General features: G+C 59.8%; 1 protein-coding gene across 1 annotated transcript in view; it reads right to left on the bottom strand.

The window, feature by feature from the left end:
• Window positions 1-439: 439 nt before the first annotated feature.
• FOXP4 (forkhead box P4) overlaps window positions 440-16525 on the bottom strand; it is a gene marked incomplete at its 3' end in the record, with an annotated part of 49379 nt that continues 33293 nt past the window's right edge. Inside the window, exons 4-17 of the mRNA XM_079713728.1 lie at window positions 13205-13327; window positions 12619-12705; window positions 10910-11057; window positions 10555-10765; window positions 10175-10279; window positions 9340-9427; window positions 8194-8277; window positions 7881-8088; window positions 7724-7800; window positions 6858-6959; window positions 3067-3188; window positions 1588-1654; window positions 1023-1192; window positions 440-587 (exon numbers count right to left, since the gene is read on the bottom strand). Of these exons, the coding sequence (XP_079569854.1) occupies window positions 440-587; window positions 1023-1192; window positions 1588-1654; window positions 3067-3188; window positions 6858-6959; window positions 7724-7800; window positions 7881-8088; window positions 8194-8277; window positions 9340-9427; window positions 10175-10279; window positions 10555-10765; window positions 10910-11057; window positions 12619-12705; window positions 13205-13327 (1740 nt within the window). The remainder of the gene's footprint in view (window positions 588-1022; window positions 1193-1587; window positions 1655-3066; window positions 3189-6857; window positions 6960-7723; window positions 7801-7880; window positions 8089-8193; window positions 8278-9339; window positions 9428-10174; window positions 10280-10554; window positions 10766-10909; window positions 11058-12618; window positions 12706-13204; window positions 13328-16525) is intronic.

Below are 16525 nucleotides of genomic sequence, written 5' to 3'. Positions count from 1 at the left end.
GAGAGTACTGCCAGAGCAAGATTGGGGGGCCCTGGGTGTGAGAGGGTGGCTCAGCCCCGCCTGCGGGTCTCCATGGCACTGAGGGGCCCTGCGGGGGCGAGCTGGTGGGGGAGGAGGGCCCTGCTGCTGCTGCTGGTGGTTGGGGGGCGGGGGAGGCAGGATTCGGATGTGGGCGGGGGAGTCTGAGGAGGGGTCTGGGCCCTCCGTGTCCTCTGCCAGTCCCAGACCAGGGGTTCTGTGTCCCCTCGGGGGGCGGCCGGTCCCTGCCCCCCGACTCCAAGCGTCGTCAGGTCAGGTCACCTTGGGAGTTGCTGGCCCAGCCCCCCATCTGAGTCCTGGAAGTGCCTTGAGGTTGGGCGGGGCGAGGAGTCGGGGTAGGTGGGGCCTGGCTTCCGGGAGGGAGGGGTCTCACCCCTGCCCTGCCTGCCCCTAGAGGCCCTTAGGACAGTTCCTCTCCAGGCAGCTCCTCCTCCAGGTCCCTGTCTTCTGGAGGCCCCGAGGTGCTGGGGTTAGGGGGCCCCAGGGGGGGTCCCGGCCGCCTGTCTTCCTCCGCCTCAGCTGGCTCCTCTTTCACCTGCACCTGGTGGCTGTGACAGAAGGGATGATGTGGGCACCCTTGAGGTCCTCTCCTGCCGGCCCCAGCCCAAAATGCATCCAGGATCTGGGGGCGCAGGGATGTGTCCAGAGCTTGCCTCCCCAGGACCCCCTCATCTCTGAGCCGCTGGGGCCTGACGTCTCAGGTCTGGTCTCCCTTCGAAGGAAAGGAGGTCTTGGGATGGACAGAGATTGCCTTTGGTTGGGAAGGAGAGAGGAAGGGAGATGACAGAGGATGGAGAAGGGAGGGAAATACAGAGGATACGGGGGGCGGGGCGGGGAGCAATAAGGAGGGGCCACCTGCCCTGGGAAGAGAGCTGTGCTGAAGGCGACAAGATGGGGATCCCAGCTGCAGGGGGAGAAGACTCTGCCTTCCTGATGTTTGCGGGGGGCACGGCGGTGGGCTGCGGTCCATGCCACGGGCTCACCTGTACTGGGGTGGGGAGAGGCGAGGGGGGCTGCTGCTGCCGTTGCTGGGCAGCGGCTCCATGGGGGCGCCCACGTCGTCATGGCTGGGGGGCAGGAGGCTGCTGGCGGAGCCAGGGTTCAGCATGCCAGGGCTGTTGAGGAGGGGGAAGCTGCTCTCGGCCAGGGCAGCCTGGAGGGTACAGAGTTGGGGCCTGTCAGCGGACTCCACCCAGTCAAGTACTGTCCCTTCCCCAGCCCTAGAGAGCCTCCCGTGTGTCCCCGGGCTGGCAGATCTCTGGCACCCCCTCCCAAGGCCAGAGCTCCGAAGCTGAGCTGCCTCCCAGCTTTCCTGAGAACCTGGGCCTGACTTCTTCCCTTCCCGGGAGACAGAGGACCCCCACCCCCTGCCCCCGCTGCCACCCCAGATCTGTAAGCCAGGGAAGGGATCACCACTGGCTATGCCAACCTACCCGCTCTGTGTCCCGTCTCTGCCAGGGAGGGTGGGGGAATGTCTCTTCTGAAGACCAGTGTGCTGGAGGGAAAGTGAGGGGGTGGGAGGGCACTGGGCGGGGACCAGTCCACTACCTGGTAGCTGGCGTTAAGTGCTCCATAACTGAGGCCCGAAATCATGTTCTTCACCAGGGTGGGGCTCCTGGAGGAGAAAGAAGGCAGCGTCTGCTTCATTCATTCGCTTGTTCCTCACTCGGGCCTTGACCCCAACTGAGGGCGTGCTCTGTGCCAGGGACTATCCCGTTCATTATCCTGGGAAGCCAGAGTTGCCTGTGCCCCATCTTATTCAATCCTCCCACTGACCTGGCACATCTGGGACCGAAAGCCCCCTTCACAGGTGAGCTGCCGGGGCTCCTAGGGGCCCTGGAATGTGCCCAGGGTCTCAGGGCTGAGAAGTAGGACCCAGATCCCTCCCTGTGTCTGTCTCCACGTCAGGTGGCCCAGTATTTTCTCTCCAGTCTAGATTTCCCGATGTCTGGCAAGGTCTGAGTGATAACCTCCATAGTCCCCTACTATAAAATCCACTTTCTTGCCATCCTGAATTTTGGGACATCCAATAAGCCGTGTGCTCAGCCTGTCCCCACATGCTCCACACCAAAGGCTTTTCTGCACAAGAAAGTGTTCAGGAGTTGGGTCAGGAAAAGCAACGGCTTAAGGCCATCCTTCCACAGTGACTACCCCCAGTTTAGAGGGTGTCTCAGAGAGGTTAAGGAACTGGCCCAAGGTCACAGGGCTGGTGAGAAGCAGAGGTGTAATTCGAGCCCAGGTCTTCTGATTCCAAGTTGATAACAGGATATAAAGATTCCAAGCATTGTGACTGGCACATGGGGGCACTCAGAAGGGAATGGCTTTCCTTTTTGGGTCCCAACCCTGCCCCAGCACCCACAGCTGCCTGAGGGTAGAGAGGCTCTTGTCTGGGGTGAAGGAATCTTTGAGGGGCACAGGCACCCACAGAGAGCCATCTAACTTGCTCCAGAGGCCCAAGATACGCAGGCAAGCCCACGTGGGGTGCTCGGAGTGGGGAGGTGGTGGTACTGGAAGGGAAGCTGAAAGAGGAAACCTCCCCCAGGTTCCTCAGTTTCCACTGGAAGCGCTGCGTGGTAGAGGTCAGAGACCCAGCTCTGCCAGGAATCTGCTGTGTGACCACCCTCCAGCCCCTTGTCCTCTCTGGGCCTCCTCTCCCTGTAAAGTGAAGAGGTGGGGCCTGGAGATCTCACAGACTGGCTCATCCTGCAATAAGATGGGGGAGAGTGGCCCTGGGGATGGCAGCCCCCTCCCCAGCGGCCACACTGGCTGCCATCTGCCCATGCCCCAGCTCCGGCCGGGGCTACTTTGGGCTTCTGTCTCTCTCCGGTGCCAGGTTCCCCTCAGCTCCTTCCCTCAGTCAGAAGCAGAAGACAGAAATGTCCTCTTCCTAATCAACTGTCACTTCCAGATTCCAGGCTCTCCCGGGCTCCTTCAGCCCTTTTCTCCCCCGCCCCCAACCCCACAGTGGGAAGGATCCGGGGCAGAAAGGTACCCTGGAGAGGTATGGGGGGGTGTGGGCCCACGTACCCCGTCATCTTTGGTGGTCTCCGCTTCTGGTATTCCCGCTCGTCCACAGTCCACACGGCGCCCTTGACGTTCTCCACACGCACAAAGCACTTGTGCAGGCTGAGGTTGTGTCGCACTGCATTCTGGGGGTGCAGTGACAAGAAGCAGATGCTCAGAGGTGGCCCCTCCTCCACTCAGGGGAGCACAGACAAGAGGGTCCTCAAGTCCCACCTGGTCCCACCTTCCCCAGCAACAAGCAAGGGGAGGGCCGGGCAGGAGAAGATGCAGCTGGAGCCAAGGGAAGACCCCTCTCGGCCCTTGGAGCCAGGGGCTCCGGCATCCTCACCACCGCCAGCCCGTTGTATTGTCTGCTCCCTTCTCCCTGCCACGTTTTGGAAAACTCTGTCTACCAAGTGAATGATACCTCATTAGCAATAATCTGTTTTCTCAACATCATTAGTCAGATGCATGTAGCTGTTAGGGCTTCTGAGCGGCACGAGACCATACTCAGGTCCTGGCACCTCAGTGAGCCTGGGACACCTTACCTCAGGTGCACACAGAGTTCCCATTAAGCCTTTAAAAGTTTTGGGAGTAACTCAGGAAGCCTCACTGCAACCTTCCTTGACCACCTTGGAGCGTGGGAGCCTTGACTTTGGGCTGTGGCTCAGAACACACGGCTTATTGAGAGCATGAGGTATACAGCAGAGGCCTAATACATACTTGTTAACATAAAGAAGCTGAGAGAAAGGAGAGCCCGGGTTTAGTGGCTGTACAGCAGGAAGAGGAGGGAAAAGTCACCTTGTCGGTCCCACCTCCTCCCAGCAGGATAACTTCAGGAATTGAGGTCATGCAGTTTGTAGGACACTTGGGTGGGGGCAGGGGTGCTTGGCCCAATCCCGCCCCCCCGGGAACCTGGGCCAGGGCCCTAATCCACCCCACCACCGCCCACCATGTGCCTCGCTCCTGTCCCCATGCTCTCCTCTCGCAACTTCACAGCCCCAAACCGTCCCTGTCCCCGTTACCTGTCCCCCCCTCAGCCTCCCACACCTCATCTCCAGCCTTGTCTCCTCTTTACATTTCTAAACGGGGAAGAGAGCAGGCTGGGCAGGCAGCCCCTGCCCCTGGAGATCGGTCCCCTCTCCCTTTCTCCCTTCCAACTCTTGCCACTTGCAACTGGCCCGATTTCATTACCAATTTTAATTTGCCTCTAATTAAATCCTGTGTATTTTTCCGACTCGCTTGCTAATCCACGAGGGAGGCGGGCGGCTGGAGTGGAATCTCTTGGAGCGATAATTACAAAGGGCCTAATCACGCCGGGGCTCCTGCCTTGGAATAAATTTGCCCGCATTACGGGGCTCCGATCCTCTGCTTTGCAAATGAGAATGACCCCAATTTCCGAGGATGGCCTCACTGGGGCTTTTTTCCCTCATTTCGAAGCCTGATTCGTGATGAGAGACTAATTCGTTACGCTGAAACATTAACGGCAATTTAAGGGGTCTGGCAGGGGCTGCGTAAACAAAAGGACAGGCCCACAACATGGGCCCTGGGAGGGGACAGACACAGGGGAGGGCTGGCGAGGACCATCAGCTTGGCAGATGGCAGCTCTGTCCCCGGATGAACGGCAGCTGGCCTGGCCCACGCCGGCTCCCAACCCTTCTGCCCTGGTCTGAAGTGGACAGCATCCCAGGGTGGGGGCCCAAGAGGGTAAAGGAGGAGGAAGGAAAGGGAGCTGAAATAGTTGAGGAAAAGAGGAGGGACCTCAAGGGGCAGATAAACAGGTCGGAAGCGGGGGGTGGAAAGAAAACAGAATTGGGAGTAGACAGGGTGCATTTCCCAAGTGACATGAATGGAAGCTTGGCGGCAAAAAACCCTGAAGGTCAGAGTGGACCGCAAGCTGAGGTGGATTCTGCTGGGCCACAGGGAGGGCGCAGGCAGTGCCCCCAGTGGCAGAAACAGCAGCAGAGCACAGTTAAATGGGAAGGTCACTCAATGAGCTGGCTTCTTGCTGGGACCTAGACTAGGGGAGGGGAGATGGAGGTGAAGACCTGGGAGGGAGGCACGCCGCTGAGATGACCAAGGCTGGGCCACCAGTCAAAGGTGGTAAGAAGGCCTAAGGGGGCTGGGCTACAGGAGAGGTGGCTTCATGATGGTCATCGAGGGGTTTAAGAAAGTCACCTAAACCAGCTCCTCCCGACCTCAAGAAAGGAGAGAAGTAGAGATTGCAGAGGGTGATGCAGTTAAGAGAGAACAAGAAAAGAGGGTAGGTGGATGAGAGGCACTCTGCCCCCAAGGAGAAGGTTGTCTAGGGCAGTGAGGCTCCACATTGACTCCCCTAAAGGTAGAGGGTTAATACACAATATTAAAATGAACATTACGTAACAATTGTAATGATCCCTAAAGTTTGTATAGGACTCTATCATTACGAAACCTGGTATCCAAACTGGCCTGCAGGTTGGAGACTGAACCAGGTGGCGCCAAGAAGGCTCTGATGGCTCAGAGAGAGGGCAGGACTGTGGTTGGCAGGAAATGACATCACTCGCAGCCAATCACAGCAGCTGTCCCAGCCTTGCAGCCTCTTTGCCAAGCTTTGGGAATTGGGCACGGGGATACAGAAGGTCACGGCGCAGTCTCTCCTGCTGCACTTAGCACAGAGAAGACAGAGAAGGCTGGGCCCTTACAGACTCCACCTTGTCCTGGTCACTGGTAGGGAGGGGGCCCTAGTGACACTTGTTGAAACCTGGTGGGATCGGGGAGGTAGGCTGTTTAACTGCAGCCTCTGCACTGGCCAGCAGAGGGACTCAAGAACCAGGGATCCAACTCAGGTCCTGAGATGTGGGGGACTCCTTCCCGGTGGCCATCCTACCCGACACTCCCTTCTCCTTCCCCTCACCCCCTCCCACCCTGCTGCACAGAACCTAATATTCTCACCCATCAGACAGCCAGACAGACTCATACCCCCCATGCTGGCTCTAGAAAAACAAATGGCTTAGTGTCCCAGCCCACAACTCTTTGTGTCCCATTTTCCTAGGTTCCCTCCCTTGTCTGTTTCTGATCCCCCAGGAAAACTCTTATGGCTGAAGGTGTTAAAATGACTAATTGGATGAAGACAATTATCTTCCTGCTACTGATGGCAGAGCTGGGGAGAGTGTGAGCGTCTCTGTTTGTGCCCCAGTGTATTACAGTCCAGGGTCTTGGTCCACCCACGTGTCCAGGCCTGCGAGCCCCCTCTCTCCACCGATCCTGGGCTTCAGAGCATGCGCCTTTAGACGAGGACTCTGAACCCTGAGGGTCTCCTGTGAATGTAACCCAGGCCTCCCTACCAGGCTCGGGCACTACCGACTCCTGCAGGTCCTACTTCAGGGGGCTGGGGTTTTTGGGCCCATGGGGGGAGTGCTCCAGAGAGGTGGAGGTAGAGGGGCCCAGGGCCCAGCCTGGAACCTGGTGGGGCCACTTCTATAGAACTGCCTCCCCGAGGGGACTGTTAGGCAGCCTTGGTCTCAAACAGATCTGGAGGGGCTTCCCTGGTGGCGCAGTGGTTGGGAGTCCGCCTGCCGATGCAGGGGACACGGGTTCGTGTCCCGGTCCGGGAAGATCCCCCATGCCGCAGAGTGGCTGGGCCCATGAGCCATGGCCACTGAGCCTGCACGTCCGGAGTCTATGCTCCGCAACGGGAGAGGACACAACAGTGAGAGGTCCGCGTACCGCAAAACAAAAACAAAAACAGAAAAACAAACAAAAAAACAAAAACAAAGAGATCTGGAGATGTCCAAGGCCGCCTGGGACCCTGGCAAGGAGGAACGGGCATGCCTCACCTTCCAGGTGGCCGTGTTTCTCCGGAAATAGGCGAACATCCTGGTGAACCAGTTATAGATCTCATTCAGGGTCAGCTGCCTGTCGGGGGTTTCCAGGATGGCCTGTGGACAAGGAAGAAGTACGGGGACCCTCAGTCTGGGCCTGCAAGGGCCACAGGCCTGTGTGCTGTGCCCCAGCTCCCCTCAGCCTGGCCCCTAACTCATCTGAGAGCAGAGGAGACCCGCTGCGGAAGCATGTGGACAAGGCTGGGGGTGCTCGATGGTCCCGAGAGGGGCAGGCTGGTTACAGCCCAGCCAGAGGCTAAAGGGAACACGAGCCTCGAGGGCCACGCACTTGTGCGAGGAGCACGTGAACTTCTGCTGGAGGGAAAATGGCTCCAAGGGCCCCTGCCCTAGACCGGGAAGGAAAGCAGTATTCTTGGGAGAAAGAGGTCCGGGGGTGGGGGCTGTTTGGAATTTATCCTGGTTTTTGTAAAGGGCACCCTAAACATGAGATGGCGTGTGGATATGTGTATGTGTGTGTGTGTGAGAGCATCTGAGAGAGACAGAGAAAAGGAGACAGACTACAAGTGACCCTAAGTCTATCAGGAAATTGTCTCATGGGAGTGTGTGTACGTGGAAATGAGGGTATGGATGACACAGGGGGTGTAAGTGGCATCAACAGTGTGTGTGCTCCCACACAGGTCTGAGTGACCAGCAGGATGGCTCAGCCGAAGCCCACGTGAGGGGCCGTCCGGCTGAGAAGGAAAACGCAGGTGTGAGTGGGAGATGGAAAGTTACGTTCTCTGGTCCCAGGACCCTGCGGGAGGGGTGCAGACTGTGTGCCTCCCCCCACCCCCCGACTCCGTCTACCTTCCCACGCTCACCTGGCGGATGAGGGAGGCGTAGGTGAAGGGGGGCCGGACGTCGGCATTCTTGTAGAACTCGTGATTCTGGGCCAGCTCTGGGGGAGACAGGCAGAGGCTGAGGTAGCCAGAAGGGGGGTCCAGCTTGGGGAAAGACGCCCCTCCCCACGGCCCTTACCTGAGGAGATGGGGGAGCAGAACTTGTCGCTGGTCCTCCGCCGGGCAGGTCCCCCACTGTGCAGGGAGGCAGAGCCGAGGCCAGGGGGCCGTAGGGGGGTGACAGGGGCAGCGGCCGAGGTGGGGGGGTGTACGAGACCATCTGGGAACGAGTCCGCTGCGGAGACGGTCACCTTGGAGAATGAGGAGGAGCCGGAGACTGGGTTTAGCTGTGAGCAACGGGGAGGATGCTGAGACCAGTGCCGACGGGATGAGGGGTCCGGGGTGGGGGGGCGTGGTTCTTGGAGGGCCGCAGGGAGGGGAGAGTCACTCACTGGCTGGCTGAAGGGCTTGGGCTCCGAGGGCCGCATGTGCAGATGGGCCATCATGGCCTGCAGCCGCTCGCTCTCCTTGGCGAGCTGTGGAGAGGTGGGAGGTGAGCAGGGGTTGTGCCTGGTGTCGGGGAGCGGGCGGGGGGGGAGGCGGGCGCAGCCGGGCCCTCCTCCTCCACATACCAAGCCCATCACGACCATGCGCCCCCGCCCTTGGCACCCTAGCTCCCTCCGTCCCTTGCTCCTGGAGGACCTCGGCTTTTCCCTGCCCCTCTGGCCCCTCACACCTGAAAGCCAGGACTGGGGGCTGCCTGCTCCATGAAGCCCTCCCCGCTTCTCCAGACTGTGTGTCCCCAGCCTAGACCCCCGCACAGCCGCTGCACTCTGGGGGGCCTTCTTCCCAACAGCACACGCCTTTCCTCCCCATCAAGAGCAGAGGCTGTGGCTGAACAACACCCAAGTTCAGAGGCACTTGTGTGTGAGAGTGCCCTCACATACTGAATGGAGATGCAGGAATGGATGAATGATTCATTCACCTCTATTCATAAATTCAATAGATCTTTTACAACCACCCTCTCATGCAGGGAGCTCTGCTAGGTGCCAGAGGGAAATGGGTAAATATTGATTGGCTGCCTGATGGACTGTCCTGAGTAGCCTCCTGAGTATTCCGTGCTGTAGAGTGTAGACTCCGGAGCCAGACTGCCCTGGTTCCAATCCCAGCTCTGCCACCCACTGGCTGAGTGATCAGAGGCAAGTTACTTCACCTCTCTATGCCTCTGCTTTCTGTATCTGTAAATTGGGCATAATAATAGTACCTACCAACCATATAAGGTTGTTCAGAGGATCCCCTGAGTCACATAGGTATTTAGTATAGCACAAGGTGAGGGCTCAGTATGTTAGCTATGCATACCATTTCTGTTGTTTGTATTAGTATGAGTCTCTTCAGGACCTCGCATCAGAGAGGCCCCCAACCCTGGTTTCCCCCTCAGAATCTGGCTGCCCTCACCTTACAACCATGGTAACAAGGACCTAGAAAGCATTAGATGACCCTTCCATGAGACCCCCTAAGTCCCTCCTGGAAAGTCAGTGCTGTGGGTGAGGCAGGGGTGGGAGCCCCCCGCGCCCCTCTCCCGCAGCCTGAGGCCACACCTGGATCTCCAGCTGCTGCACCACCTGCATCTGCACGCGGCACTGGGCTGTGCTCCGGTCGTCCAGGGCGTGCTCTGTGTTGAGGTGTCTTCCGGGGGAGGAGGGGGTGGAGAAGAGAAAGTTGGCCCTGGTTCTCCTGCTGTCACCACCCACCCCATCCCATCCTCTAATCCCGCCCACAGCCTGGAAAGCAGACAGACCAAGAGATACAAAGAAGGGAAGGAGATGGGGAAAAAAACAAACACAAAAACGGGGCAACGGAAGAAGCCGCCTTCTCGTCAGCCTCCTTTGATGTCTTTGCTAAAACCCCAGCTACAGAGAGATCTAACTGCAAATGAACTAATTAAGTAAACCTCTGACGAAGCGTGAAAACAATTTGTTTGACCCTGATGCTGCAAGGGTCTGGGAGACAGTGGAGTTAATCAGTCAGTGACAGAGCCTGGCACGGCTATGGCAGCTGGCTGCCTGCTGCCAGCCGCCTGTCCGCCAGGCCCGAAGGCCGTCGCTCTCCGGGGCTGGGGCTGGGGGAAGCCGGGGAGGGCGGTGGGGGAAGTCTTCTCCTTCTCCTCACACCCCCAACCTGCTGGGCTCAGCAGCCTGGGGTCGGGGTGGGGAGGCTGCTGGCCCAGGAAATACAGAACGCAGACGGGGTAGGAGTGACCGGGGAGTTGATGGGGGGCAGAGAAGGATCGAGGCCCCCCCCTGGGGTGAGGATGGCAGGACAGCTGGTGGCTGAAGGCGCAAGAAGTGGCAAGCTAGGTGGCAGGCTGGGGCATGAGGGGCCCTGTTAGGGGAGGCAGGCTGGGGGGCAAAGGAGAGTGGGGCTGACACCTACTTGATAAACTGGCCCAGGTCTTCACACAGGGTCTCACAGCCTGGCCACTTGCACTCTCCGTGTCCGTAGAGGGGGTGGGAGCCGGGCGTCTCCTCGTGGGAGGAGCTGGGAGGGCAGGAGGGAGATGGTGGTCAGGGACCCTGAAGACCCCGGCAGCCCTGGGTCCCGCCCAGCCCCAGCTCCCCTACTGATGACGTTTCTGTCCCTAATACAGGTTCCCCAGAGGCCAGGCACAGCTGTGCGTGCCCCGGGAGAGGCAAACCTGCCGGTCCCTGAGCTGCACAACCCCACCCCAGCCTCTACCACAGGTGCCAGCCCTCAGGGTCAAGGCCAGTCCCCGGGCAGGTCTGCAGCACCTCCTCCCAGCCGGAGCCCCATACCTGTCTCTCCGAGGTGTGAGCACAGTGGGCTGTCCGTTGGGCAGGGTGTGGTGGGAGAGTGGGGGTGAGACTTTGGGGGGGGCGGCGAACGAGGTAGCGGTGGTGGCCGTGCCGGTGAGGTCCAGCCCCTCCTGCTTGACGCTGTCCTCGGCGGGCTGCCCGGGGGCACCCTCACCCTTCCACAGCTGGGGCAGGTCCGTCGGGCACACGGCTGCGATGGGAGGGAGAGAGAGGGGAGGCTGGCCGGGCCCCAGGAATGCATGGGGCCCCCACCTCACTCCTGGGAGCGGGGGCTGCCAGCCTGCGGGGACAGCGAGGGCGTGGGGCTGGGGCTGGCTGAGGGGTGGGCACTCACCTTGCGGGAGGGTCTGGAGGGGCCCCGAGGCTTGGCTGGGCTGCAGGCTGACCAGCCCCTGTCTCTGCAGGTTGAGCAGGTGCTGTTGCTGCAGCTGTTGCATTTGCAGGAGCTGTTGCTGGAAGGCCAGCTGCTTGTTCCCCAGGGCCTGGTGGGGGGCCCGAGGGGGCGGGCAGAGAGGGGTGCCATCAGCCTCAGGCGTGCCATCTGGCCCCCACCCTGAGGCCACCCCTTCCCAGGGCCTGTCGGCCCCCGGAGCTGTCGTGGTGGTGTCCGCAGCTGCAGCCTCCCTGCTCCCAGCCCAGCTTCCATAGGGCTGCATGCCTCCTCGCAGGAAACACGCACGCACACACACACGCACACACGTACGCACGCACGCGCGCAGACACACACGGCCAGAACCAGACACGCAGCACGAAGCCCTCCCCGCTCCCGCCTCCCTCCTTCTGCTGCTTCGGCTCCCGCACCACAGCTGTGCTCGCCTGGGGGGCGCGGGTGGCTCTCATCACAATGATGGATGAGCCTGTCAGACTCCAGGGGCCACTCCCGCCTGGCGGGCACCCTTCCCACGTGCCCGGGGTGCCCCCCTTCCGCTCTCAGGAGGGGGCCTTCTCCCCTCCAGCTCCTCTCCTCTCTTGCTTCTTAGATACAGAGAATCAAGGCATTTGATGGGACTTTAAAAGATCAGCATCGACAGGTCATCAGGACCCAGGCTAGGGAACAGTCACATCACTACTGCCCAGATGCCCGCCGCCTGCCCGCACTTGCTCACTCTGCTCTTGGTGGCTCCCTCTCTCCTGCTCTGGCCCCCCCGCCCGCCCCTCCCCCCCTCCAGATTCAGTACTTCACACAAGCACTGACAGTCAGCCTGTCAGCAAGCCTTTTCAGAGCCCCAGGAGCCAAGCATGTCCCAGGCACTCTGGAGGCAGGGATGGCTCAGCCCACCTGCCCTGGAGGTGGGGTGGTGGGCTGGCTATTCAGCCTAGAGACAATTCAGAGAAGGAAGAAAATAGGAGACCTTTGAGGGGGAGGCTGAGGGCGGGAGGGAATGACTGGGTGTCAGCAGGGCAGCCTCCTGGGAAGAGGCAACTTGACCTCGGCTGTGGTCTGGCCAGCAGGAGAGAAGTGCGTGTCTGGGACATGGGGTGGGGGGCACTGCAGGGCCTGGTATGGAAGCTCAGAAGGCACTGTGGCCCAGATGGGGCAGGGGGTGCAGGCTGGCGAGTTCTCTGGAGAGGCAGGGCAGGATGTTACAAGAAGCAACAGAAGTCGGGGCAGGGCTGAGGGGAGGGACTGAAAGATTTTCAGGACCAGGCTAGAGGGCTGACGTGCTGGGTCACTAACAGACAAGCAGGCAGGAAGAGGGCATGACCACGAGGCAGCCGCTCCTGAGTGCGGACCATCCGACACTCACACACCCGTCTACGCCTATGTGCTCAGATAACACAGGGCTCAGCCCTTCTGCTCCCCATATCCAACAACACAAGGCGAGGAGAGGAGGACTGAATGCGGCTGAGGGGAGGTGGCGGAATGTGGGCCTCCATCCCCCCATCCCGCCCCCCAGCCTTTCCTGGTTTTTCTACTATCCCAAGGCCATTCTGTCCTGACCACTTTGGGACTCCCAGCCCCTGGCTAGGAGAGGGCTGCCGCTGCAGGTGAGGGGCGGGGGTCCTTTGAGGGGCACATCCGGCCCTGCCTGAGCCCCTTACCTCTTTGGGTTGCTGCTTCCCAGCCTGCTGTTGCGTGAGGAGCTGTAAGTGGAGTTGCTCTTGCTGTTTCTTGTAATATTCCTGGAGCTGGGGGTCGACAGCAGAGCGGGAGTGGGTTAGCGCAGGCGAGGGACTGCTGACCCCAAAGCAACGGTCAGCCCTCTCGTGACTGGGCTGCCGTCAAACAGACGGTCCAGCAGGGAGATGTCTGCTCCGAGAGAGGCTCTCCCGGAGCAGAGCCTGGACGGAGAGGGAAGAGGGGAGCCTCCCCCTCCCTTGGTGGGGGAGGGTGAAGTGCCAGGATGTTCTTTGTCCTTCCCGGGGGTTTGGAGATACAGGTGGGGCGCTGTGAGGGCACATGGGGGTGTGTGGGAGTCTGCTGTGGGAGAGGCCTGACCTCTGACCCCTCCCCAGCTGTCTTGGAGGAATGCAGGTCAGTCCGGCCAGAGCGGTCTCTCTGGTTTCTGCCCCTGCTTTGGCCTTTGGTGATGTTGGTAGTAAACAGGGTGGGAGTGGGGAGGCCAGTGCCTGGAACACCTCGCCCTCCTCTCCCTGCCCTTCCGGGCGGCCCCGGGGCCAGACTCACCTGCTGCAGCATGAGCGCCTGCTGCTGCTGGAGCAAGGCCTGCAGCTGTGGGGGTGACAGGATCTGCTGCATCTGCTGGGGGGTGAGCATCTGCGGCGACATCATGGCCACCGACACGGGCACCTGTGAGATTCGGCCCCGTCAGCCCCTCACCTCTGCCCCACGCCGGGGGAGGGTCCGCGCCCAAGCCCCTGCCCACAGCGGGGCAGAGCGGCTCCGCAGTGAGCTGCCTGGGCTCACATTCTGGCTCTGCCACCTGCTAGCTGTGCATCTCTGGACAAGTGACTCACCTCCCTTGTTCTTGGTTTTCTTGTCCCTGAAATGGAAGTAGCGATAGTGCCTGCCTCTTAAGGTCATCACGAGGGCTCATGAGTTAGTACTTAGAACAGAGCCTGCAGGCGGCTGGACATTACTGCAGGATGTGCTGTCTTTGGCACAGGAAGATTAGACCCCAGTGACACTGGTTAGTAGAATCCATGCTTTGCAGGGTGTCTCCCCCAGTGATGGGGAGGGGCAGCACCTAGCCACTGCTGACTCCTACTCGGTCTGTTCTGAGAACACGATCCACAAGGTGGGCCTGGCCAGGAGGGCAGCCTGCAGCCGTGGGAAGGTTTCAAAATGTAGCCCACATGGCATGAGGACCTGGACTTTGGCCCCTCTCACATGCGTGTCACGTACTCCAGCACACCTGTCTAGACGGCACACACAGTGACCGGGAGCTGACGCCCAGGGAGCACCATGAGGGCCACCCTGTGTGAGTGTGTACGTGTAATCACCTAACTAGGTCCAAGTGGGGTGGAAAGAACACCATGCAGAGACGCGGGGAGAGGCAGGCTGCTCCTCCTCGCTCTGCAATGAACTTGCCAAGTGACCTCCAGCCATTCACTGGCTGTCTCTGGGGTGTCAGTTTCCTCCACCGTAAAACAGAGATGCCTCCTTCCAGCTGGAACTTGCAGGATTCTCATAGTAGGGCAGCTTTCTGCCCTCTGCCCTGGGTGAGGCCTCTATAGGAGGCCCAGAAATCTAGCTACAGGGCTTCCCTGGTGGCGCAGTGGTTGAGAGTCCGCCTGCCGATGCAGTTGACACGGGTTCATGCACCGGTCCGGGAAGATCCCACGTGCCGCGGAGTGGCTGGGCCCGTGAGCCATGGCTGCTGAGCCTGTGCGTCCGGAGCCTGTGCTCCGCAGCGGGAGAGGCCACAACAGTGAGAGGCCCGCGTACCACAAAAAAAAAAAAAAAAAAAAAAAAAAAATCTAGCTACAGGCAAAAGGTTCAGGGAAAAGCAGTATCATCATTCTTTCCCCAGTTCCCACCTCCCCTGAAACCCCTAGCCTGTGCAGTCAGAGCCTGGGTAGTCCAAGTTGCAGCACTGTCTTGATGCCCAGGACAGGTGTCCTGACAGGGCAATTGGCCATCCCCATCACTCTTCAAGCTCCATGTGCACAAGTCTCTAATCTCCCATCTCACTCCCCAGCCCAAGCAGAGCTGACACATGGCAGGCACTCACTAAGTGTGTGCTCCCCCGCAGTTGAGTTACCTTCCTGGCAGATCAACCTTGGGGCAGGGAGGGAGGGGTGCTGGTGGGCCAGTCCAGGGGGAGTGTCTTGCAAGAGACTTGTCCTGGTCAGGACAGCACAGGTTATGTCCCCAGCAGATTCCTGGGCCCTTTCACCTTCCCCCAGCCCCACAGGCAGGGCAGAAGAGGAGGAGTTGGTTCCATTCAGGATCCCTGGCAGGGGCAAGGCTCAGCCTCAAGCCACCAGTGAGGGCATCCCCAGGCAGAGGAGCAACGGGGGAAGTGCAGTGGCTCCAGGGACATCGGTAGGTCTCACTGCCCCCACCTCTTCTTGCCCCCCTTCACTAGTGGCTGAGCCCCAGCCCTGGGCTCCCCTCCTTTACTGCAGCCATCTCTGTGCAAACATCCCTGGAAGGGGCACCTAGCTTTTTAGCCACGGCCACACCGTGTGAATGAAGGCTCTGAGGGGCCTCTAACGAGGAGCCCTAAGCGCCAGGGTTGGGACTCATGCCCAGGTCTGTGTGCTCTGCAGTTCCTGCTGTTCCCACATCTCGCACCGCCTGCCCACACCCCGCCGCCCAGAGCAGGTCTTGAGAAGGGTTAGGAGAGTGTGTGGAAATGGAACCATCCAGGGAGCTCAGGGGTTCGATGAAGCTAGAGATCCCAAAGGCCAACCTCTCTCTTTACAACTGTCTCCTGGGGAGGCTCGGGAAAGTCAGGCTGCAGGGCTGTTCTGGTCCCCACTCTCGGAGGGTCAGGCCATGGCACAGATCCAGCCCCCCCGTGCAGAGCCAGCCTGTATCCTTTGCTGGGTGCCCCCGAGGCAGCTGCATACCTGTCCTTTGACGTGGGGGCCCCCAACATGGTGGAGCTCAGAGCCCTGGATTTCTGAGTCAGATGACCCAGGTTCTTATCCCTGACATTGACTATCCCTTTGAAATCGCCAAGCCTCACTTTCTGCATCTGCTAACTGGGTTTGGCACAGCTGCCCTCCCCGCTTCACAGGACTACTCAAGATGATGTTGGTGGCGGCTGATTACATGCCAGGCGTGCCAGGTGCTTGGCTAAGCCCTTCATGTGTATTATCTCCCTGAATCCTCACAGCAGCCCTGGGAGGAGGGTACCATCATCGTCACCATTTTAGAGGTGAGAAAACCGAGGCCTAGAGGGACAGTGGGGGAAGAAGTAAGTGAAGGTGATTTGTATGGCCATGAAATTCTACACAAATGTAAAGAAAATTACTTTTTAAAACATTCTGGATTTTCCTTTTCCCTTCTTTCCCTCCCCTCCTCCACGAGTGCACCTTAGGCACGCCAGGGGCCCAACGTTCCGGCCCCAGGGGCATTACGTGGCAAGGGTCACTTTGGGCAAAAGCTCTGGGCCTCCCATGCTCGTGGCTGTGAGAACTGAACTAGAGGAGATGGACAGGGCCCCCAGCCGAGGAGACTGAGCCTAGACACCCAGGAGGTCTTTCCAGGCACCAGGGGTGTGAGTCACTGCGAGTGGCCTGCAGGAAAGGATGTGGTATTTCCTTCCTTGGGGCTTTCCTACTTGGAGGCAGGGGAATGGAAGAGATGACCTTGGAAGGCCTCCCCGGCCCCTGCTGTTCCTGCCAGTTGGCTGAGCCGCAGGCTGGAGAGGTGGCCGCAGTAATCTGGATGGATTACCTTGTGTGTACTTGTCTTGAAGGTGGCCCAGCAGGGTCAAGAAAGGTCAGTGAGGTGGCAGCTGCCTGCTATCTCCTGAGCTGGCTGAGCCCATCCCTTCCCCTCACATCCCTTGGGGGTTCTGAGGACTGAGCTGGA

Source organism: Hyperoodon ampullatus (assembly GCF_949752795.1).
Source record: "Hyperoodon ampullatus genome assembly, chromosome: 10".
NCBI lineage: Eukaryota > Metazoa > Chordata > Mammalia > Artiodactyla > Ziphiidae > Hyperoodon > Hyperoodon ampullatus.
Note: the sequence above shows the minus strand (reverse complement) of the source record. Positions and strands in the feature narration are given on the sequence as shown.